This window comes from Rhinopithecus roxellana, chromosome 14, assembly GCF_007565055.1.
Source record: "Rhinopithecus roxellana isolate Shanxi Qingling chromosome 14, ASM756505v1, whole genome shotgun sequence".
NCBI lineage: Eukaryota > Metazoa > Chordata > Mammalia > Primates > Cercopithecidae > Rhinopithecus > Rhinopithecus roxellana.
Window position 1 is genome coordinate 5965724 of NC_044562.1, and position 25262 is coordinate 5990985.

A 25262-nucleotide genomic window follows, 5' to 3' on the forward strand; every position below is an offset into this window, starting at 1 on the left:
TCCAATGAATAAAATCTAATTTGCAAATTCCAATATTCAGTGCAAGGGATATTATACAGCTATTATAGTGTGATTCAAGAGCATTTAATTTTACTAACATAAATGCAAATTTAGTCAAATGGAAAATCACTCTATATTATATTCACTTTCCACTACATGGTTAATTTCTATCTTACTGGGAGTTCTTACTGCTTCTATTGTTTATGTTACGTTTTGAAGTATTTAATGTATTGCTAACTGAAAGAGTTACATGAAGAATTTTCAGTGTGTATCAGAAAAGTCAAGCTGTTTCTGAAATGCATTCTAATAGGAAAAGTTTGATAATTTTATGTCTATATTTTGTCTTATTAATTCATAGTGAAATTATTCTAACTACCTAATAGCATTCTGAAAAAATATTCAGGAGTTTGATTAGATTGAAATATAAAAGGCACCAGGAGTCTTACCACAGATTTTTATACTCCTAAGGGAGGCTAGTTCATAAAGTATTTTCTGGTTTTTTAATTCCGGGGGTGGAGCAAGATGGCCGAATAGGAACAGCTCCAGTCTCCAGCTCCCAGCGCCAGCGACACAGAAGACAGGTGATTTCTGCATTTTCAACTGAGGTACTGGGTACATCTCACTAGGGAGTGCCGGACAATTGGTGCTGGTCTGCTGCTGCAGCCCGACCAGCGAGAGTTGAAGCAGGGCTAGGCATCCCCTCACCTGGGAAGCGCAAGGGGGAAGGGAATCCCTTTTCCTACCAGGGGAATTGAGACACACAATACCTGGAAAATCGGGTAACTCCCACCCCAATACTGCGCTTTACCAAGGGTCTTAGCAAACGGGCACACCAAGAGATTTTATCCCACACCTGGCTGGGAGGGTCCATGAAGACGGAGCCTCCCTCATTGCTAGCACAGCAGTCTGTGATCTAACGGCAAGACAGTAGCGAGGCTGGGAGAGGGGCGCCCACCATTACTGAGGCTTAAGTAGGTAAACAAAGCCACTGGGAAGCTCGAACGGAGTGGAGCTCACAGCAGCTCAAAGAGGCCTGCCTGTCTCCGAAGACTCCACCTCTGGGGACAGGGCACAGCTAAACAACAACAACAACAACAAAGCAGCAGAAACCTCTGCAGACACAAACGACTCTGTCTGACAGCTTTGAAGAGAGCAGTAGATCTCCCAACACAGAGGTTTAGATCTGAGAACGGACAGACTGCCTGCTCAAGTGGGTCCCTGACCCCTGAGTAGTCTAACTGGGAGAAATCCCCCAGTTAGACACCCCACAACTCACATGGTGGAGTACACCCCTGAGAGGAAGCTTCCAAAGCAAGAATCAGATAGGTACACTCGCAGTTCAGCAATATTCTATCTTCTGCAGCCTCTGCTGCTGACACCCAGGCAAACAGGATCTGGAGTGGACCTCAAGCAATCTCCAACAGACCTACAGCTGAGGGTCCTGACTGTTAGAAGGAAAACTGACAAACAGGAAGGACACCCACACCAAAACGCCATCAGTACGTCACCATCAGCAAAGACCAGAGGCAGATAAAACCACAACGATGGGAAAAAAGCAGGGCAGAAAAGCTGGAAATTCAAAAAATAAGAGCACATCTCCCCCTGAAAAGGAATGCAGCTCATCGCCAGCAACGGATCAAAGCTGGACGGAGAATGACTTTGACTAGATGAGAGAAGAAGGCTTCAGTCCATCAAACTTCTCAGAGCTAAAGGAGGAATTTCGTACACAGCACAAAGAAACTAAAAATCTTGAAAAAAGAGGGGAAGAATTGATAACTAGAATAATTAATGCAGAGAAGGCCATAAACGAAATGACAGAGATGAAAACCATGACACGAGAAATACGTGACAAATGCACAAGCTTCAGTAACCGACTCAATCAACTGGAAGAAAGAGTATCAGCGATTGAGGATCAAATGAATGAAATGAAGCGAGAAGAGAAACCTAAAGAGAAAAGAAGAAAAAGAAACGAACAAAGCCTGCAAGAAGTATGGGATAATGTAAAAAGACCAAATCTAAATCTGATTGGGGTGCCTGAAAGTGAGGGGGAAAATGGAACCAAGTTGGAAAACACTCTTCAGGATATCATCCAGGGGAACTTCCCCAACCTAGTAGGGCAGGCCAACATTCAATTCAGGAAATACAGAGAACACCACACAGATACTCCTTGAGAAGAACAACTCCGAGACACATAGTGGCCAGATTCACCAAAGTTGAAATGAAGGAAAAAATCTTAAGGGCAGCCAGAGAGAAAGGTTGGGTTACCCACAAAGGGAAGCCCATCAGACTAAGAGCAGATCTCTCAGCAGAAACTCTCCAAGCCAGAAGAGAGTGGGGGCCAATATTCAACATTCTTCAAGAAAAGAATTTTCAACCCAGAATTTCATATCCAGCCAAACTAAGTTTCATCAGTGAAGGAGAAATAAAATCCTTTACAGATAAGCAGATGCTTAGAGATTTTGTCACCACCAGGCCTGCCTTACAAGAGACCCTGAAGGAAGCCCTAAACATGGAAAGGAACAACCGGTACCAGCCATTGCAAAAACATGCCAAAATGTAAAGACCATCAAAGCTAGGAAGAAACTGCATCAACTAACGAGCAAAATAACCAGTTAATATCATAATGGCAGGATCAAGTTCAAACATAACAATATTAACCTTAAATGTAAATGGACTAAATGGTCCAATTAAAGGACACAGACTGGCAAACTGGATAAAGAGTCAAGACCCATCAGTCTGCTGTATTCAGGAGACCCATCTCACATACAGAGATATACATAGGCTCAAAATAAAGGGATGGAGGAAGATCTACCAAGCAAATGGAGAACAAAAAAAAGCAGGGGTTGCAATGCTAGTCTCTGATAAAACAGACTTTAAACCATCAAAGATCAAAAGAGACAAAGAAGACCATTACATAATGGTAAAAGGATCAATTCAACAGGAAGAGCTAACTATCCTAAATATATATGCACCCAATACAGGAGCACCCAGATTCATAAAGCAAGTTCTTAGAGACTTACAAAGAGACTTAGACTCCCATACAATAATAGTGGGATTCTTCAACACCCCACTGTCAACATTAGACAGATCAACGAGACAGAAAGTTAACAAGGATATCCAGGAATTGAACTCATCTCTGCAGCAAGCAGAACTAATAGACATCTACAGAACTCTTCACCCCAAATCCACAGAATATACATTCTTCTCAGCACCACATCACACTTATTCCAAAATTGACCACATAATTGGAAGTAAAGCACTCCTCAGCAAATGTACAAGAACAGAAATTATAACAAACTGTCTCTCAGACCACAGTGCAAACAAACTAGAACGCAGGACTAAGAAACTCAATCAAAACCGCTCAACTACATGGAAACTGAATAACCTGCTCCTGAATGCCTACTGGGTACATAACGAAATGAAGGCAGAAATAAAGATATTCTTTGAAACCAATGAGAACAAAGATACAACATACCAGAATATCTGGGACACATTTAAAGCAGTGTGTAAAGGGAAATTTATAGCACTAAATGCTCACAAGAGAAAGCTGGAAAGATCTAAAATTGACACTCTAACATCAAAATTAAAAGAACTAGAGAAGCAAGAGCAAACATTCAAAAGCTAGCAGAAGGCAAGAAATAAGTAAGATCAGAGCAGAACTGAAGGAGATAGAGACACAAAAAACCCTCCAAAAAATCAATGAATCCAGGAGTTGGTTTTTTGAAAAGATCAACAAAATTGACAGACCGCTAGCAAGATTAATAAAGAAGAAAAGAGAGAGGAATCAAATAGACACAATAAAAAATGATAAAGGGGATATCACCACCAACCCCACAGAAATACAAACTACCATCAGAGAATACTATAAACACCTCTACGCAAATCAACTAGAAAATCTAGAAGAAATGGATAATTTTCTGGACACTTACACTCTTCCAAGACTAAACCAGGAAGAAGATGAATCCCTGAATAGACCAATAGCAGGCTCTGAAATTGAGGCAATAATTAATAGCGTACCAACCAAAAAAAGTCCAGGACCAGATGGATTCACAGCTGAATTCTACCAGAGGCACAAAGAGGAGCTGGTACCATTCCTTCTGAAACTATTCCAATCAATAGAAAAAGAGGGAATCCTCCCTAACTCATTTTATGAGGCCAACATCATCCTGATACCAAAGCCTGGCAGAGACACAACAAAAAAGGAGAATTTTAGACCAATATCCCTGATGAACATCGATGCAAAAATCCTCAATAAAATACTGGCAAACCAGATCCAGCAGCACATCAAAAAGCTTATCCACCATGATCAAGTGGGCTTCATCCCTGGGATGCAAGGCTGGTTCAACATGTGCAAATCAATAAACGTAATCCAGCAAATAAACGGAACCAAAGACAAGAACCACATGATTATCTCAATAGATGCAGAAAAGGCCTTTAACAAAATTCAACAGCCCTTCATGCTAAAAACACTCATTAAATTCGGTATTGATGGAACATATCTCTAAATAATAAGAAGTATTTATGACAAACCCACAGCCAATATCATACTGAATGGGCAAAAACTGGAAAAATTCCCTTTGAAAACTGGCACAAGTCAGGGATGCCTTCTCTTACCACTCCTATTCAACATAGTGTTGGAAGTTCTGGCCAGGGCAATCAGGCAAGAGAAAAAATAAAGGGTATTCAATTAGGAAAAGAAGAAGTCAAATAGTCCCTGTTTGCAGATGACATGATTGTATATTTAGAAAACCCCCTTGTCTCAGCCCAAAATCTCCTTAAGCTAATAAGCCACTTCAGCAAAGTCTCAGGATACAAAATCAATGTGCAAAAATCACGAGCATTCTTATACACCAGTAACAGACAAACAGAGAGCCAAATCATGAATGAACTTCCATTCACAATTGCTTCAAAGAGAATAAAATACCTAGGAATCCAACTTACAAGGGATGTAAAGGACCTCTTCAAGGAGAACTACAAACCACTGCTCAGTGAAATAAAAGAGGACACAAACAAATGGAAGAACATACCATGCTCATGGATAGGAAGAATCAATATCGTGAAAATGGCCATACTGCCCAAGATAATTTATAGATTCAATGCCATCCCCATCAAGCTACCAATGAGTTTCTTCACAGAATTGGAAAAAACTGCTTTAAAGTTCATATGGAACCAAAAAAGAGCCCGCATTGCCAAGACAATCCTAAGTCAAAAGCACAAAGCTGGAGGCATCACGCTACCTGACTTCAAACTATACTACAACGTTACAGTAACCAAAACAGCATGGTACTGGTACCAAAACAGAGATATAGACCAATGGAACAGAACAGAGCCCTCAGAAAGAATACCACACATCTGTAGCCATCTGATCTTTGACAAACCTGAGAGAAACAAGAAATGGGGAAAGGATTCCCTATTTAATAAATGGTGCTGGGAAAATTGGCTAGCCATAAGTAGAAAGCTGGAACTGGATGCTCTCCTTACTCCTTATACGAAAATTAATTCAAGATGGATTAGAGACTTAAATGTTAGACCTAATACCATAAAAACCCTAGAAGAAAATCTAGGTAATACCATTCAGGACATAGGCATGGGCAAGGACTTCATGTCTAAAACACCAAAAGCCATGGCAACAAAAGCCAAAATTGACAAATAGGATCTAATTAAACTAAAGAGCTTCTGCACAGCAAAAGAAACTCCCATCAGAGTGAACAGGCAACCCACAGAATGGGAGAAAATTTTTTCAATCTATTCATTAGACAAAGGGCTAATATCTAGAACCTACAAAGAACTCAAACAAATTTACAAGAAAAAAGCAAACAACACCATCAAAAATTGGGCAAAGGATATGAACAGACATTTCTCAAAAGAAGACATTCATACAGGCAACAGACACATGAAAAAATGCTCATCATCACTCGCCATCAGAGAAATGCCAATTAAAACCACAATGAGATACCATCTCACACCAGTTAGAATGGCAATCATTAAAAAGTCGGGAAACAACAGGTGCTGGAGAGGATGTGGAGAAATAGGAACACTTTTACACTGTTGGTGGGATTGTAAATTAGTTCAAACATTATGGAAAACAGTATGGCGATTCCTCAAGGATCTAGAACTAGAAGTCCCATATGACCCAGCCATCCCATTACTGGGTATATACCCAAAGGATTATAAATCATGCTGCTATAAAGACACATGCACAGGTATGTTTATTGTGGCACTATTCACAATAGCAAAGACTTGGAATCAACCCAAATGTCCATCAGTGACAGACTGGATTAAGAAAATGTGATACATATACACCATGGAATACTATGTAGCCATAAAAACGGATGAGTTCGTGTCCTTTGTAGGGACATGGATGCAGCTGGAAACCATCATTCTCAGCAATGTATCGCAAGAACAGAAAACCAAACACCGCATATTCTCACTCATAGGTGGGAATTGAACAATGTGATCACTTGAACTCGGGAAGGGGAACATCACACACCGGGGCCTATCATGGGGATGGGGTAGGGGGGAGGGATTTCATTGGGAGTTATACCTGATGTAAATGATGAGTTGATGGGTGCTGACGAGTTGATGGGTGCAGCACACCAAGATGGCACAAATATACATATGTAACAAACCTGCACGTTATGCACATGTACCCTAGAATTTAAAGTATAATAATAATAAAATAAAATAAAGTATTTGCTGTTACTATAGGAATACCTGAGTATATTTTAGTAACAGACATAATATCTCCTTTAGGGAAAAATTTTTTTCTCATAAAAAATGAATTGTTTGGAAATTTTATTATTTTATTGGTAACTTAATTTTCTCATTGAGAAAATGAAAACCATGGTGTTATAGCTGGATGATTTATCTACATTTATATTTAGAAATATTTAGGCCAAGTAAGCAATTTGAAATTCCACACTATTTCTATCGATTGAACCTGCAACGCATCCGCAGGGATAAATCTCTATAAAACATTGAATTTGCTGTCTTGTTGATGCATCCAGAATTGTATATAGATACAGCACAACTTTTAGTGTTTTATTCAAATCATTTGTCTAAAACTTGGAGCGTGCTCAAAATCTGTAGTTCAGCTTTATCTGTGTACACAATTATATCCTGATTTACATCCATAATATGTTCTGGAAAAATATTTTTTAATATAAATGAGTTCTCATATGAATTCAATATGAGATACAGACATGTAGTTTATTTTACAGCATCTAATAATTCATAATTATATCATATGTAATTAAGTCACTTAAAAAGCATTTTTCACTTTTAAAGTGTGGTTTTACAAAAACATTGTTTGGTATTATAGACTGCAGAACCTCATTATCTTCACACAAATGTTAATTTGTTAAACAAATCCCAGTGAGCAATTCATGGATTTATTCATTGTTGGTTTACTTAGAGTTAAGCCTTTTGGCAAATACCTATGTGGACACTATATAACTAGGGTTTGGGGCAGGCTTAATTATAATTTATAAGTTTATGACAGTTGTATGGAACAATAATAATTGAACAAAAGAAATGTCACTAGTTAATTAAAAGTACACATCTGTGAGGCATAATTAAAATTTTGCATGTAGGAATGGGTTTGTCTCATTCCTTAAGGTTATTTTTTGTAATAATGAACACTAAAAATAAAATATATGAGCTATATTCATATAAAAAGATACTAAAAAATGAAATATTTTGATGATTATATCAATAAGGATCCATGTCGTTTATTTTTATGACTTGCTCATAGAAGGATAGAGTTAAGATAAAATTTGCTTTTGACAAAATAATTGAAATCAGAGTAAAGTGTAGTATTAGGAATTTATTATTGAAAATAGAGAACATTTTTGAAAGTTTTTATGCATCATAGATATCATTAAGACATTTATGCTGTTAACAGCTATATTTACACTTAATCTTTACTTGTATGAACACTTATTCTCTATAGTATATACATGATGTTTGGTATTTTTTTACTCCTATTGGTCTGTAATTTAGTCTTTTAATGTTTACATCAAAGTGAGTCAAGCTTTCCGACCCAGTTGATTTAGAGGAATGGAACTAGAGGGTTTGTACATTTGAAACAACATTCCCAATTACTTTCTTCCACTCCTAAAGTCTGGAGTTATGCTGAGGGGAAGCAGATCTTACTTTGGGAGTCTGAAAATATGCAAAAGCACAGCTAGCTAGGTTAAGAGGTGAAAGCGCAATTTGGGATATGGTGGGTAACACATTTGAACTGAATATTTTAAGTATACATGAAGAAGGCAGAAGCCGTCATTGTAGCTCTCTCTGCCACCATATCTGAAGACTTTGGCAGTAATTTTTTTTTTCCCCCTGGAAATAAAGCAAGAGGATGAAAGAGGCCTGTGTTGTGGAAGGAAATAAAATCAGAATCCTCTCTGCAATGGGAAATACCCTGACAGTAAGAGACAAATAATAGACGGAAAGATAATTCCTTCTCATTCATTCAAGGGTTTTCTGTCTTGGCAACTGTCCCCAAATCAGATGGTAGATTGCTCAAAGTCAAGTTCAGCCAGGAATTTTTGGATAACTTTGTAACATTATGAAACTAATGACAAAACACATGTAGTGAAGGATCTCAAGTCATATATGTATGTGGAGCATAAAATACACAGTCACCTAACTGATATCTTGAAGAGTGAACATACATTTACACTGCCCATCTTTGCTTTACTTTCACTTCTCATTTAAATGAAGACTTTTATTTAAATCCATCTTTGCATCCTAGCTCCCTTAACATAGGTATTAATTATATTTAGGGAATGCTGAAAACTAGATATTTGGTTCTACTTGACTTGTTTGGGCTGTGTTTTTTATTTGTGTAAATTTAGGGAATACAAGTGCAGTTTTGTTTCATGGATATATTGTGTAGTGTTGAAGTCTGGACTTTTAGTGTCACCATTAGCTGAATAGTGTACATTTTACCCATTAAGTAATTTCTTATCCTTTACCCTCCTCCCACCTTTCCAATTCTCCAATGTCTATTATTCCACAATACGTCCATGTGTACACATTATTTAGCTCCTATTTATAAGTAAGAACAGGTGGTAATAGACTTTCTGAGATGTTTTGCTCAAGATAATGGCCTTCAGTTTCATCCATGTTTCTACAAAAAACAGGATTTTATTATTTTCTATGGCTAAGTAGTATCCCATGGTGTGTGTGTGTGTGTGTGTATGCCACGTTTTCTTTATCCAGTCATTCGTTGTTGAACACGTAGGTTGATTCCATATTTTTCCTGTTGTGAATATTGCTGTTATAAACATACATTACATATGCAGTATGTTTTTGATATAATGATATTTTTTCCCATTACGTGAATATACTCAGTAGTGGGATTTCTGTATCAAATGGCAGTTTTATTTTTAAAATTTGAGAAATCTCCATACTGTTTTCCATAGAGGTTGTACTAATTTACATTCCCACCAACAGTGTATAAGTGTTCCCTTGTCTCTACATCCTTGCCATCTGTTATTTTTTGGCTTTTTACGAGTAGCCATTCTAAGTGATATAAGATGATATTTCATTGTGATTTTTACTTCTCTTATGATTATTTTGAACTTTTTTATATACTTGTGGGCTATTTTTATGTTTTCTTTTGAAAAGTGTTCATGTTCTTTAACCACTTTTTAATGGGGTTATTTATTTATTGGTTATAGTTGAATTGTTCGAGTTCCTTTTAGATTCTGGATATTATAGCCCTTTGTCGGGTGCATAATTTGCGAATAATTTCTCCCATTCTTCTGGTTGTCTGTTAAGTCTGTTGATTATTTTGCTGTGCAGAAGTGTTGTAGTCTAATTAAGTCCCATTTATCTACTTTTGTTAATGATGCATTTGCATTTGAAGTTTTAGTTACGAATTGTTTGCTCAGGCCAGTGTCCAGGAAAGTTTTTCCTAGGTTTTCTTCTAGCATTTTTTATAGTTTCAGTTCTTACATGTAAATTTTAAATTCATCTTGAGTTTGTTTTGGTATACGGTGAGAGTTAGGGCTCCAGGACCATTTATTGAATAGGGTGTCCTTTCCACATTGTATGTTTCTATTAACTTTGTCAAAGATCAGTTGGCCGTAAGCATGTAGCTTTATTCCTGGGATCTCTATTCTGTTCCATTGACCCATGCATCTATTTTTATACCAGAACCATGCTCTTTTGGTTACTGTAGACTTGTGGTATCATTTGAAGTCAGGTAATGTAATGCCTCCAGTTTCTTTCTGCTTAGAATTACTTTGGCTATTCAGGCCCTTTTTCTGTTCCATATGAATTTTAGGATAGTTTTTTTCTAATTCTGGGAAAAATGACGTTGGCATTTTGATAGAAATTGCGATGAATCTGTAGATTGTGTTAGATAGTATGATCATTTTCAGGTAAACAATTAATGGTGTTAAAATTGAAAACACAAAGAACATAGTTTAACAAGTATGTAATATAGGAAATTATAATTCTAACACAGCAAGTAGAAAAACACAGAAAGCATAATAAGAAAGTGGCAAAAGATAAGTCTCATACATGTATGCAGGAGTTTGGGGAGCACAAAGCAGAGAAGGAGCCCAGTCAGACATGGAGGAAACCAGCATTTGCAAATCACTACCAGAAGACAATGTTCATGATGCAAACTTTGCAGCAAGTGGTTTTGAAATATTCAGCACGAGTTCAAAAAGTTGTCAATGTCCTTTGAGTAAATATTAACACTTTTCGAAATGTGTCCCAAGGATTATGTAGTAATAAAAAAGAACAAATTTAGAAGTGAGAATATTCAATTGTGTTATTTGTGGTTTTACAAATTTGGAGATAAAAACTTAAATTCAAAAACAATAGGATATACAACTGCTGTATAATATGGGCCTAGTAGGGAAATTATGTATACATAAAATGTCTGTATAAAGAAATAGATCCTTCTTTATACTTGCATATTTTCCAGATACCCCACAATTAACATGTATTACTGTTATTATTGAAAATTAAAATAGCAACAATAATTATTATTGGAAACTATTATTAGAAATTAAAATGTTGTCAGGATCATGACAATTATTTTTATTGGTTGCTTACTACGTGCCAGACACTGTTCTCTCCCTTTGAATCTTCATAAAATACCTGTGAGATAATAAAAGTAAGATTCTGTCTAATTTTGCTGCTGGCTTCATGCGTCACAGTTAGTGATTTGTTTGGACCATATGGTGAGAGCAGTTCTAAACTATTCAATCTTCCGGCTCTGTGGACTAATGTTAGAAGGCTTAAGTTACTTTACTTATATTCACAGAAAAGACAAAAATGCTTCAATCTTATTTCCACAACGCTGGCTGAAAATAAACCTTCCAGAAGTATAAATAAATCGTGACCTATAATTTGAAGCATATCAGAATATATTAAGAAGTACCTGGGAGCGAGCTAGATAAAGCCCACAATTCTTCCTTTTCTTTATCAGGCTTTGCTGAATAGTTCTGTGTAGTCTTTTTGATGCTTAAGAAAACCTGACAGCTATAGTCAACTTGCTAAAATTATTTATAAATGGACACTCACTTTAAATCCAGGAAAGCATTACATTAAGCAGAAAAGTAAAATGTCAAATCTCCTTATTGAAAAGACTAGCATTTTTTTTTTCTTTTTAAAGCATTCAGAACTTCTATTCCATGAATCAAAGTCTGAAGTCAAGACAGATTCACAAAGGAGAGTAGTCTTGGGGACAAGAGGTCAGGAGACAGGCTTTTCTATCGCAATCCTGTAACTAACTGGATGACGTGGTGGTACTTTGTCTCAGTTTATGATGTCTATGCTATATAAAGGGACAGGAATGTGGCTACTGTACAAATAGTAAAAATGTTTTGAGTAAGTATTATGTCGTATTTTGATAGTATTTTCATAGAAGGGCATTAAATATAAACATTTATAAGTATGCTCTGCAGTTTAAGTGTCACTTAAATACTGCTATTCCTTACACTCAATGTTTTTATCAGACCAACGGAACTAAAAAATCATGTATATACATAAAACTAGTTAGATATAAAACATCATACTCAAACACAAAAATTTGAAAGCACCAGACTGACTCAACCAGGACCAAGTTAAATGGGGGTGTCATAGTTTACACAGACAAATAAGTATGAATGAAAAATTGGCTTAAAAAGAGAGCAGACTAATAATGCTCAGTAGCATGTATCTACTGCACAGAAATAATAATCAGTCCCGATGTCACAGAAAGCTCAGAAGGAATTACTTTTGCTAGCATTCCTTTGTGGCAATCAGACATACTTGTTCAAGCCTTGTGTAGATAGAGGAAAATAAATCATAACATATCAGTCCAATATTAAGCAGAGAGGATTTTTTGCATACTTTGTCATTAAATATTCATTAAATTATATCAATAAGTAGTATTTTTATAATCAACTTAACAACAGTTTATAAAATAAATCTAGCTTTTAAAGGCAGACATTCATCAGGATTACCGTAAGTTATTGAAAAATATCAACATAATATACCTCTACAATGTTCAAATGAAAGTATATTGCTTTTGAGAAAATGGGTGTCAACAGTGATTGATATATTACTTGACAAAACGTATCCCAACAAATTTTACTCTACAATTATTAGCAAATAGGTAGTAATTTCTATATTGGGCATAGTATACTATTTTGGAAATTGTATAAACATAGTTATATCTTTAATATAGCAATTGCTATATTGTGAATGCTTAATAAATAAGAATTCTGCTAAATTCCTTAGATACATTAACTTTTATTACTGTATGATGTTTACATTGTGGCATTTTTTCAATGTGATCTAGAGTGGTTAAGTATTAAGACCAGAATCTGAGAACCTTGATTATTCCAAATTAAGTGCTCTAATACATTACTTATTATCACTGAAAATCAGCACTATCTGCCCATATCAAAGAAATAGCTGACTATGACTATATTACTAAAGGTGACATGTAAATAGGTCCATTTACTAGAGATACAATGCAACCAAATCATATAAATTTAATGCTCCTTTAATGGGAACTAATGATAAATCTTTACAATATCCATGCAGATATTTATCCATATAATAGAAAATATTTTATTCTATTGTTATGTACTTCAACATATATTATTTCAACTGAGATATATGAATTGACTTACGGGCATCTTATGTCCAAAAGTATAAAAATAAGAAAAAATGAGCAATATAATTTTGTATGAAGCTTCATAGCAAGGGCATATACTCAGTCAAGTTTAAATAATAGCCTAAGCATAGATAATTTGTTTAATAATAATAGTGGTAATAATGCCAATATTACTACTAATAGTAAAACTTCCAGTTACTGTGGACTGGCTATGTGGCAGGCATTGTGACATGTGTTTTACCTGTACACAGTATGTTTTGCTATCACTGCTTACAGAATGTGATGCAGAGAGGAAATCTAAGTTTTCTAAAGTTACACAATTTAAAAATCAAACATGATTTTATTCCCAGGTCTCCTCAATACCAAAAACAATTTATTTAGCACTGCACCAAATTGATGTTTTTCCTTTAAATATTAGTGATGAAATATTATATAATCAGCCATTTTTACTGACACAGATTTTGCTATGTAAGGGACATGTGACATAAGTGAAATTTAAAGAACTCTATGAGATTCCAAGACATTTCCATTTTTCTTATGAGCAATACAATGTTTAAATAAAATATAGACCTTACTAATATTTATTATTGTTTATAGATGATTAGTGATTTAAATTACATCTTCACCATATTTGACATTAGCTATTGTTTGTTATCAAGTTAAATTGTTAGAGTTTATTATTATGGGCTAAGTGCAGTGACTTACGCCTGTAATCCCAGCACTTTGAGAGGCCGAGGCAGGAGGATCACGAGGTCAGAAGTTCGAGACCAGCCTGGCCAACATAGTGAAACCCCATCTCTACTAAAAATACAAAAAATTAGCCAGGCATGGTGGCAGGTGCCTGTAATTCCAGCTACTTGGGAGGTTGAGGCAGGAGAATCGCTTGAATCCAGGAGGCGGAGGTTGTGGTGAGCCAAGACTGTGCCGCTGCACTTCAGCCTGGGCAACAGAGCGAGACTCCATCTCAAAAAAAAATAAATAGGCCGGGCGCGGTGGCTCACACCTGTAATCCCAGCACTTTGGGAGGCCAAGGCAGGCGGATCACAAAGTCAGGAGATTGAGACCATCCTGGCTAACATGGTGAAACCCTATCTCTACTAAAAATACAAAAAATTAGCCGGGCGTAGTGGTGGGCTCCTGTAGTCCCAGCTACTTGGGAGGCTGAGGCAGGAGAATGGCGTGAACCCGGGAGGTGGAGCTTGCAGTGAGCCGAGATCATGCCACCGCCTGGGTGACTGAGCAAGACTCTGTCTCAAAAAATAAATAAGTAAATTAAAAAAAGTAAAAAAGTTTATTTTTATGACTTTCCGGTTTGACTACTTGCTGGAACATTTTAGAAGACATATACAAAGAATTTCAATCTATGAAAAAAATAGTATAAATAAATAAAACTAATCTCCATTTATTTTATGCATATATATTTGTATCATCCAAAGAAAAAGAATCAACAAGACATACATATATATATGTGTATGTGTGCGTCCGTATATATATATATATATATATATATATATATGAAGGAGATTTATAATGGGAATTGGTACATTGCTTGTGGAGCCTGAGGAATCCAATGGTATACTGTCTGCACACTCAAGGATCAGCAAAGGCAGTCATGTGATTCAGTCCAAGTCTAAAAATCTGAGAACTAAGGGAGCCAATTGTGTAACTCTCAGTCTAAGGCCAATCACTTGGGCAACTGAGTGGGAAGGAGGAAGCAATTCTGGTGTAAGTCTTTGAGTCTGGATGCTCAAGAACCAGGAGTTCCGATGTCCTCAGCCAGGAGAAGATGGATGTCCCAGCTCAAGAAAGAGAATTCACCTTTCCTCCACCTTTATTCTATTTGGGCCTTCAATAAAGTTGATGATGGCCACCCACACTGGTGAGGAAATATCTTTCTTACTTGGTCTACTGATTCCAGTGCCAATATCATCCAAAAGCACCTCGACAGACATACTCAGAAGTAATATTTTACCAGCTACTTTGGCATCCCTTCGCCCAGGCTAGTTGACACATAAAATGAACCCTCATAGTAATCATCTAGCAAACCCTTTGTTAACTAACAAACAGAGTGCGATTTCAATATGAAGTAGACCTAACACTGAAAGCAGCTATAGTCTAGTGAAAGTAGGTATGCCATTGAGGACAAAGTTTCCTCGTTTAGGAAGAAGAATGAGCCCAGAATCAGAAAATTGGGACAGAGGCATTTAGATAGAAAGATAAATATTTAAGCCATAAAACTGGGTAATATCACCAGAAAGAAGTTTGGAAGAACACTTTTTGAGAGACAGAAAGAGAAAACATAAAGACTATTATACAAAAAGGCAGTCAGAAAAAAAAAAGATAAACCAATAAAGCTAGTGTTTCAGAAGTCACGGGAGAAAGATCTTCCAGGTCGAGATATTAGTCAACATTGGGTAATTAAAGAGAAAATTTGAAGAAGATAATGATGGAGAAGTAATTAATGGATTCAGTAAGGAAGTGATTAGAGGTGAGTTTTGAAAGTATGTGTGTGTATATATATATGTATAAATATATGTATACACATACATACACATACATGTACACTATTGCATATATATTCATATATTAGTGTATATTAATGCATTTTGTTTTCTGTAGTTTATATAAAGTACAGAATATATAAACTACAGAAAATACATATTACAGAAAATACATATACATATATTTATATATATAGGCAACACTACACATTGTTCTTAAACTTTCTCACCACCAAATAATTAAAATCAGTCTTATATGAGCAATACATTCATACTGAGGGTCCTGGCCTCTTTTCTGAGAGCACAAAGAAAGTAATACATTAAGATACTTTTTTTATATTAAAAAGAAAAGCTGTACCTTCAGTGAAGGATTGGAATTGTGAAGTGAAGTGATTTTTATAATTGAATATTTTATTTTGTCACATATTCGTTAAATTGGGAGCAGAGAGTATAATTGTCTTTTGAAGAAGCTCAAAGATGTGCCAAAATTAAAATTTGTACAGATAGATGGACTTGGCAGATATTAGATTTGCTTTTTGGTTTGTTTGCTGTTGTAGTATGTGTGTTCTTTCCTTTGGAAAGATAGAATTAAGCATGCTTAGAAGCTAAAGGGAGACGAAAGACTCATTCTTCAAAGTCTAAAAATGTTAGCGCCTGAGAGTAAAGTTGATGGAGAATTTCAGCTCTAGCCCATCACTACCATAAAAGTAAATTCACATTTAACTTTATCTCAAATCAATAATGGAAATAAAATATAAAATTTAATAAAAGTTTCAGGATGATTCGCTTAAATGGTTAAGTACTTTGATAGACATAACCACAGAATAAGTCCTACCTAAAAAAAGTGAATCTCATTTAATAGAAATAATAATAATAACAATCATAATAATCAGATCTAAAATATAACTGTGTGCTTTCTATGTGACTGGTACAGTTAGAAATGCTTTGCATGTGTTACCTAATTTATTCTACATGATTCTCCCCCAACAGCTGCAGGAGGTAGGTAGTATTGTTATGTTGATTTTATAGACAGGGATACAAATATTTATTTCCCCATGGTCCCACAATTAGTACTTGACACCCGTAGGCTATGAATCTAGGCAGTCTGACAACCTTACTCTTAGTGTCCGAGCTAAGGAAACTGTCAAAACTAGACTGATTTAGAACCCAGAAACATAAGGTATGGAGCCTCCCCTTCTTTCCTCAGGTCAACTGATTCTCTTTCAGATTGCACTACCCTAGTGGGCGGTCAACTCCCCAGCTCCCTGGATGCATCGCTGCTATAAATCTATACCTTAATCATTGTAACAGGACTGTTTCTTTTTCAAGTATCAAAATCAAATTCTGCTACCTAAAAACCTTTATAAATGAATCCAATGCAACTTGTTAGGGTGCACCTAGAGAGATACTTGAAAACAGCAGATAGGGCCCATTATACAATTCTGCAACAGATGGTTCATTTCCTATCAGCGAACAAAAGATCAGCTGTATCACCAAACAGTTTCACTTAGATAATATTCCCCTGAATATGAAGATTTCTACTTGTCAAAAAGAAATGTACTCTTCAAAGGAAGAGAAATAGGAACTTTTAAAAATAATTCAGCTGCACTCTGAATGATTTAAGGTATATGCTAGCTGTGGACAACCTGGTCACCCTGCTGTAGTTTCAAAACAGCTGTAAATGAGACAAAACCATGAAAGCTCACTGTCATTTCTCTGAGTGACTGGGATAGAAGAATTTTCAAGTACCTCAGCAGGTACCATTTGTTTCTTTCACACTTGTCTCATTTTACTTCTTTTCCCAACCCCGTTTAAGCAAAAAAACAGAGAAACACATGTACAAAACAGTGAATCCACAGTGATCACATCATATGTTTGTGTGACACCTTTTCAGATTGTTCTAATGTACTTTAATTGTTTTTGTACTTTGTACACTGTTTATTGCATTGTTTTGCTCGTGGTAATTTTTATTTCTATTTACTTGTTCTATATCTCTGTAAGGCATCTATGGACTGTAATTGCAGAATTACTTCTGTTGTTTTGGGCTCTCGATTTTTTCATTACTCTTGTTCCAACAATTATTAACCTCTTCAGTTTCTACCATTATTTGTTCTGTTGTCCTGTAGCTTTGTTTTTCACCTACTAATATGCCAATGAAGACATTTTGTTTCTATATCAACAACTAGAAAAATACATTGCCATTTTAACGAAAATATCTACTAAAAGTTAGTGAACATTTTCTGGCAACAAAAAAAAAATATGAGATTACTCAGCTTTTAACGTATATAAAATTTACCTTGCTTCTCAGGCCATTAATAGGCATTTTTCTGCCACCAAACCAATAACATTCATAAATGCTCAGTTTTAAAGCAATATTACTCACCATAAAAAATGTATATTACTTTGTTCATTTTGGGCATCAGTCTCTAGCATTTTTGAGCATATAGAGTCCTTTCAAAGTAAAGTTAATAAGTTATGGAGCCTCAATTCACTCATTTTCTTAAAAATGTATATGAATTTTATTTGTAAGTATTGTATTCACTGAGGAGTGTTTCTCAGAAGAATTAGGCTTCTCCAATGTAGAATATATAGCAATAGAGAACAATCATATCATTTTCACACCTGAAGTCTTAGTAAGATGTACACTCATGCATTTCTCTAATAAGTTTAATTACACTTCTGTGTCTACAAAGATGACAGAGAAATGGCATGAATATTCTCTAGGTCTATTCTCTTATCTAAAGATAAGAGAGATGGCTTCCATATTCTCTAATGCTAGTCAACTGAGTGATATTGTCTGAGTCTTAGTTAACTGAAATCTATGAAAGTCTCTCTCTCTTATACTCTTTCATGTTGTTTCTTTACATTTTTGCAAAGTTTGAAACTTGTTATTTTATCATTTAAATGATATCCATTCATTTTGTTTTGTTTTCTTTTTCCTTCTCCTCTCCTACAGAGCTAATTCCATATTTCATTTTCCACTCAGTCCTTGACAGTCTGAGCAGTTAGAGAAACTTATATACAAGAGTTAACTGTGTTGTGTTTAAAACACCATACAGGATTGTTCACCTTTCATCCTGATGTTAGTCCCCACTGAGTAAATAAAGGAAACTAGTCCAAAATGATCTGTCATGTTTGGTCTTACGTGCTGCTCAAGTTAAACTTCTAAGTCATCCTATTATTCACTAGACTGCAAGTACATCCATTCTCATGAATAACAATATCAAAATTAGACAAAATAAGATTTGGCACTTATGTACTAACCACAGCATGTGTATTTAAGTCAAAAAAAAAGTTAATGTTACTAAATCTAATTATTATAAATTACATGTCTACTTTAAACTTATTACAAGATTTATTTATAGCATGTGTAAGCTAATGTTTTATGTAGATTCAGTGGTGGTTGGTAGATGATGTTTAAACAATGTGAAATTATATTTTAGGTTCTAATGCAAATATAATCTGTATTAACACATAGGAGAACAAAAATAATTGGAAGGGTCAAATTTATATGAGAACAGAAGTAAAAATAAGAAGTATTTTAAGCAAACAATACATGCATGCAAGTATAATTAATTATTCATAAAATGATTATTTTACTGAATTGAACCTTGGCTCTCTTCTAACCTAGATTTCCTTGAACATATGAAAAACTGAGACCCAAAGAAGTCTTGTTACTGCCTAAAGAGTAAATCGTGGACAGACCTTGACCAGAAACCTGGCTTCTCAACTTTTATCCCACGAAAATTCCTTGAAAATAAACTATTTCAGTCAAATAATTTGCTTTTTATTACTTATTGTTTCCAACAGGGAGACCCACCTGCAGCTGTGCACTAGGTTTCACTGGGCCAAACTGTGGTAAGACAGTCTGTGAGGATTTTTGTCAAAATGGAGGAACCTGCATTGTGACTGCTGGAAACCAGCCTTACTGCCACTGCCAGCCGGAATACACCGGAGACAGATGTCAGTACTGTAAGTAAAAGCAGCACCCAGAAGCCAGCTGGGAAGCATGCTTGGATGTTTACATTAATCTTCTGATTTCCTGTATCCACTCCTTCCATTATCTTAATTTTAGCCATCCCCTATTTTTCAGGTTCAGTCTCTGTCACTCTAACAATTATTTACCCATTCTTCACCTTTCTCTTATTGTAAAGATTTTATCTTTCTTCCTCCCTCAGCTTTGATTCCATGGTCCATTATTATAACCATTCCCTGTGTACACCCTCATCTCCCTTCCTCTCTCTTCCCCTCTTTTGCACTTCTTAGCAAACCATAACCATAGTTAAATCCAGTTCTCCATCTCTCCTGAACTGACATCCCATAGATGAATGCAACTGGAGAAAAACACATAATTATATTGCTTGGTCTTATTTTAATTCTATCACTAATTTTAAATGGGCACTTACTAAGCCTTTCTATGCAGTTCCCTAATCCACTGACTCTCCCACTCCCCTAGATGTCTATGTCACACCTCCTCCTTCTCATGAAACCTCCAATGCTTTCTCCCCAACTTTACCCTCAGCTGAGAAACTTGCTTTATATTTTATTGATATGAATAGAACCATCTAAAGAGAGCTACTGCAAACTCACATTAGCACATCCCCCCAGCTTCTTTCTCCTATGCCCATGAATTTGTCTTTCTTCTTGTTACTAGAAACCCCAGGCTACACCTAATCCTGTGCTATCCATCTCATGTCCAGACCCCTCTTGGCTACTCATGAACACATATCCCACAACTGTCCCCTCTTTCTCCTGCTTTATGACTACTTTCCTGTCTGCCAAGTTCTTTCTGGAAAAACCTTCACTTGTGCCCCATATCTTTCTTCTAATAACCTTATTTTTCTGCTCTCTCCCTCTCTCTCTTTTTTAACAGAAGACTTACTTGAAAATATAGTTGTTATCCACAATTATTCTATTTATATTTTTTCTTTGATCCCACCTCTGTCAAGTTTTTGTCTTTGCTGTTCTGCTGAAACATCTTTTATGAAAGTCAAGTTAATTGATTTTAGTTAATGTCCTCCATGTTGCCATATGTAATGATCAAATCTCAGTTATTATTTTACATCTACTTTCAGCAGTTAATCATTTCATCCTTCTTAAAACGTTGTCTACAAAGATTTTCATTCCTCTAGCCTGTGTTGTGTTATCTATATTATTTAAATCTTTCAGATGTTTCACACATGCAACCAAAATTGAGACCTACTGCCTCCGCAATTTCACCCAATTGCATGGGTTTTTTTAAAATATCATCCAAATATTAATGACTGTAAATTTACATATCCAGCTTAACCTGTCTCCTGAATTCCAGGTTTTTATACCTAATTGTCTGTTTGACAGCTTGCTATCATTCTAATGTAAACTGATTTGTTTTTACCCCAAGATTTTCCAACAAGTTGAGTTTCCCTTATCTGAAATGCTTGAGACCAGAAGTATTTTGGATTTCAGATTTTTTTGAATTTTAGAATATGTCCATCTGTATGAGGTATCTTGGGGATGGAACAAAAGTCTAAATACAAAGTTCCTATTTCATATACACTTTACACACACTGCCTGAAAGCAATTTTATATATATTTTTTACTAATCTTCTGCCCTCATTACTGGAGATCAGGTGTGAAATTTTCCACTGTGGCATCATGTTGGCACTCAGAAGTGTCAGATATTGGAATATTTTACATTTCAGACTTTCCAATTAGAGATGTTCAATCTGTACTATAGTCATTTCTAGCTCTTTAAAAGAAAATGTACTCACTGTCTAGACCAAAATAATTGAATTTTTTGATGCCCCCCCTTTTTTTTAGTCTCCTGTTTTCACTCTCAATTTTACCTTTAAATATACTCAGCATCTGAATACTTCTCACCACTCCATTCTACCAATATCTCTTGCCTGGATTGTTACTAATGGATCTCCATGCTCCCTTTCTTTGTCTCTTAGTATCCATTCTCAAAAGGTCAGTCATAGTTCATTTTATTCACAATAAAATTGCTTTCTATCATACTCACATTTATTGAGGTTTTTCTACACCAAGGACACTTGTAATTAATTCCTTTTTTGCATTATTTTATTAATTTATTTAATCCTGTCAATAAACTAGATATTGTTTTTACTCTCACTACAGAAGAGAACACCAGAAAAAAATAAATAGACTTCTGAATATCACGTATTCAGCATTTGCTAGAGCCAAGATTCAAACCAGGCCATCTAGCTTCAGGGCTCAGGTCACCGGTCACACCCCCAAAAGTTACATTAAATATCATTGAACTTTCACAGAGAGTGGCCTAGGTCTTTGGTCATTTTAGGAACTATGTGGGACAGCACAGAGTCAAGCTACAATCATTGGCTTATTTGAGAATCAAGCGTAAAACTTAGTATCTTGCCTCTGATGGTACAGAGGGGCCACTTCTGCAGAAGCAAGAAAACATTTACTTTTAAGTAGCTGATTTATTTTCCAAATGTTTGTTCTTTCTGTATTAGGCTAGCCTTTCCTTGACATATGTAGATGCCCCTCCCCTTGGCCAATGTTCCTTTTCACATTGCCTCACTTATTTCTTAAATGATGTGCACCACAGGCCAGAGTTTATATGAAAATACAATCTGGTGACATCCCTACATCCCCATAGTGTTTTATAACACTACCTTATCCTTTCTCATGCATTGCTCACATCTCCGCCACCCTCATTCCCCTCCTCTCAACACAGCAGAGTATCCCAACACAACTTCCACCCACGAACTCATGTGTGTTTGCTTTCTGTTCCACCATTGTCAGACCCCAAATGATTCCATGCCAATGAAGGACAACACTACTATACCACTTAATGAAGACCCCTATTACTACCCATCCTAGGTCTGCAGGCTCTCCTTTATTCTAGTAAAACCACACCAATTGCCCTTCCCTATATAGAGCTAGCTTCCCTGACTCTGCCCAACTTAAATACCATTTTCTTTTAGAAATTGTTCAAATTCTCAGTTTGAATCAACCTCTCCCTCCTCTTCTGACTCTGATCATTTTTACCTGTTGATTATGTACATTACCCTTACTTGTCTGGGATCTTTTTGAGACTACAACCAAGAATGGCACTTGCCAAAGGAACAAAGAATCACACAAATAAATACATAAATAAAAATAAATGATTTGAATAAATGTTAACAAAAGAACAATCAATTTAAAATCATTTTACATTAAATGTAAAATTACATTTAATCAGTGTTCAACAATCTTGTAGCTATATGTGGTTCAACTAGAGCTAATATTTTCTCCTCTGTCTTTTGGTTCCCAATTGATAGAGCAGCATAGAACATGTCATTTTCCCCCATTGTTTTTATATTTCTTTAGTTGAAACAACAGTATTCTTAGTTCTTTTTAAACTAAGTTTAAAAATACCATGTGGCCATAGTTTGTAGAGCAGTTTGGATCCTTCCAAAGAATAAATTCCATTAGCTTATGTTTTAATTGACAACTTAATAGAATCACAGTCTGAGGTAGCCTGATGCTTTATAAAGAGCTGCATTATAATTTTTATTATCACTATTAGTAGTCAGAGCACTTCCCACCTTTTACTGCAAAGCACTTATTAAAATTAACCAATTAATCCTTAGACAGAGGTTAAATAACTTGCTCAAGGTCCCGAAGTAGTAATATTATAGTCAGAATTGGACCCCAGGAGTTGTTGATCAAGATGTCAACAAACATTCTTGCAGTATGTTGATGCTGTTTTTTTGGCAGCATAATAAGTCTGTGGACAATGTCATTAAAATGACAAATTCAACAGCTGACAAAAGCATAATAAATTTGGGATCTATTAGATGTAAGCCGACAAGGTTCAGCGGACCTGGTGTTCTGTCAAAATTGTATCTTGCATATACAAAATCTTCTGTCTATAAAAGAAGGAATGACAGAATGCTTCATTACAGTGCCTAATTAAAGGTCCATTAGTGGGAGGTAAAACATCAGTTCTTAGTTGTGCTGAGTAAAAACATTTCATAACTCTAATAGCAGTATAAAATCCTGAGGTCTGAAATGCAAATTAATTTTAACAGCTGCAGCCCAGGGAGGAGAGGCAAAGATAAATAATGGTAAAAGTAAAATTAAGTATTCTTCAAGTAAGTTGTTAAAGACCAAACATAGCTGCACTTCTTGCTATTCTAGAACAAGGATTACTAGTATAAATAAAAATAAACAAGTGAGCATGACATTTTGAATTTAAATCTAGGTGTTAAATATGAGGTCAACCAATATCTGAAGTTATTTGTGATTAAATGATAATAACATTAGGTCAACGGGGCCAATTAAGACCGATTCAATCTGTGTCTAAGAACTAGGTAGTCAAATTAAGTGAAAACCTGCTTATCCTCTCATTGATACTTTCAAAGCCCTCTAGTAACCTGCTTGGGGAACCATTATAATTTCAATTGGAACTAGACTTATCAGAAGTATACCTGTATGCCTTACTCTCCCTGGTTTCAATAAGTAAGTAATGTCTCTATCTTAATGAGTGTCTCTACTTACAGAGTTAGAAGTACCTAACAGTAATCCAAAGATACTATGTTTTGTAATCAATATTAGAACCACAGACTATCAAGTAACTTATAAAACAATTATGCACTATAGATATAAGCCTGTCATATTTGATGACAAGACGGGATTATTTTTATCATTTGTCTTCTAGGGTAGCTTCATCCCATGAGTCAGTTCATCAGCGAATATGTTTTGATGTTTACAATGAGTCTGTCACTATGTTCCGCATTAAGAAAAGAAAAGGTGACGTCAGAAACATTTTCTGTTCTCAGTTAACTCACAGTGTAATGTGTGATTCTGAAAAGGAAACAAGTTATTACAGGTCAATTTAATGAAACACAGAGGCTACTGGAACTCACAGAAAGACCATAGAGTTTAGCCTTTAAGAAAATTTCTTGAAGGAATTGGTGTCTAAGCTGAGATCAGAAGAAATCAAGAAACTAAGTAGATGAGACAGGGAAGCAGCAAGGGGGAGCAGCATATGCAAAGGAACAGCATAAACAAAGGGGAAGCAGCAAGGGGGAACAGCATATGCAAAGGGGGAACAGCATGTGCAAAGGGAAAGCCTTTGGAGATTTATTTTTCCTGTTTCTATTAGATTTTTCTACAGGAGGGCTGGCAAGAGAAATCACACACAGTAAACATGTGTAATGTTTTAATCCAAGAGATGTTGCTATGACACATTATTTTATCTAATATGTGAATATATATCCTTTCAACAAATGCTCACACAACCCTTTGAGATTAATATTATTCATCCAAATTTGCAAGCGCCAACAAAATGAGATTAAGCAGTTTTCCCTAATCTGCAATTTAGAGAGCACAGGAACCATGGTTTTTAGCTTTGTGGATCTGACTCTGAAAACTAGACGTCTCCTGGTATAATATGTTTTTCTGCCATTCAATATCCTGCCCACTATGCTGCTACTTTCAGAGACTCACTAAGAGAACACTCAAAGCTCAAATGGCATACTGGCTCAACCTGGTCTTGCAAGCCTCTACACCATAGAAAAGAGGCACTGGCCGGGCGCGGTGGCTCAAGCCTGTAATCCCAGCACTTTGGGAGGCCGAGACGGGCGGATCATGAGGTCAGGATCGAGACCATCCTGGCTAACACG

At 35.8% G+C, this 25262-nt stretch overlaps 1 protein-coding gene across 1 annotated transcript in view; it reads left to right on the forward strand.

The window, feature by feature from the left end:
• Nucleotides 1-25262, forward strand: part of LRP1B (LDL receptor related protein 1B) — a 2016348-nt gene that overhangs the window by 1929672 nt on the left and 61414 nt on the right. The window contains exon 84 of the mRNA XM_030916410.1: nt 19441-19602. Within this exon, the coding sequence (XP_030772270.1) occupies nt 19441-19602 (162 nt within the window). The remainder of the gene's footprint in view (nt 1-19440; nt 19603-25262) is intronic.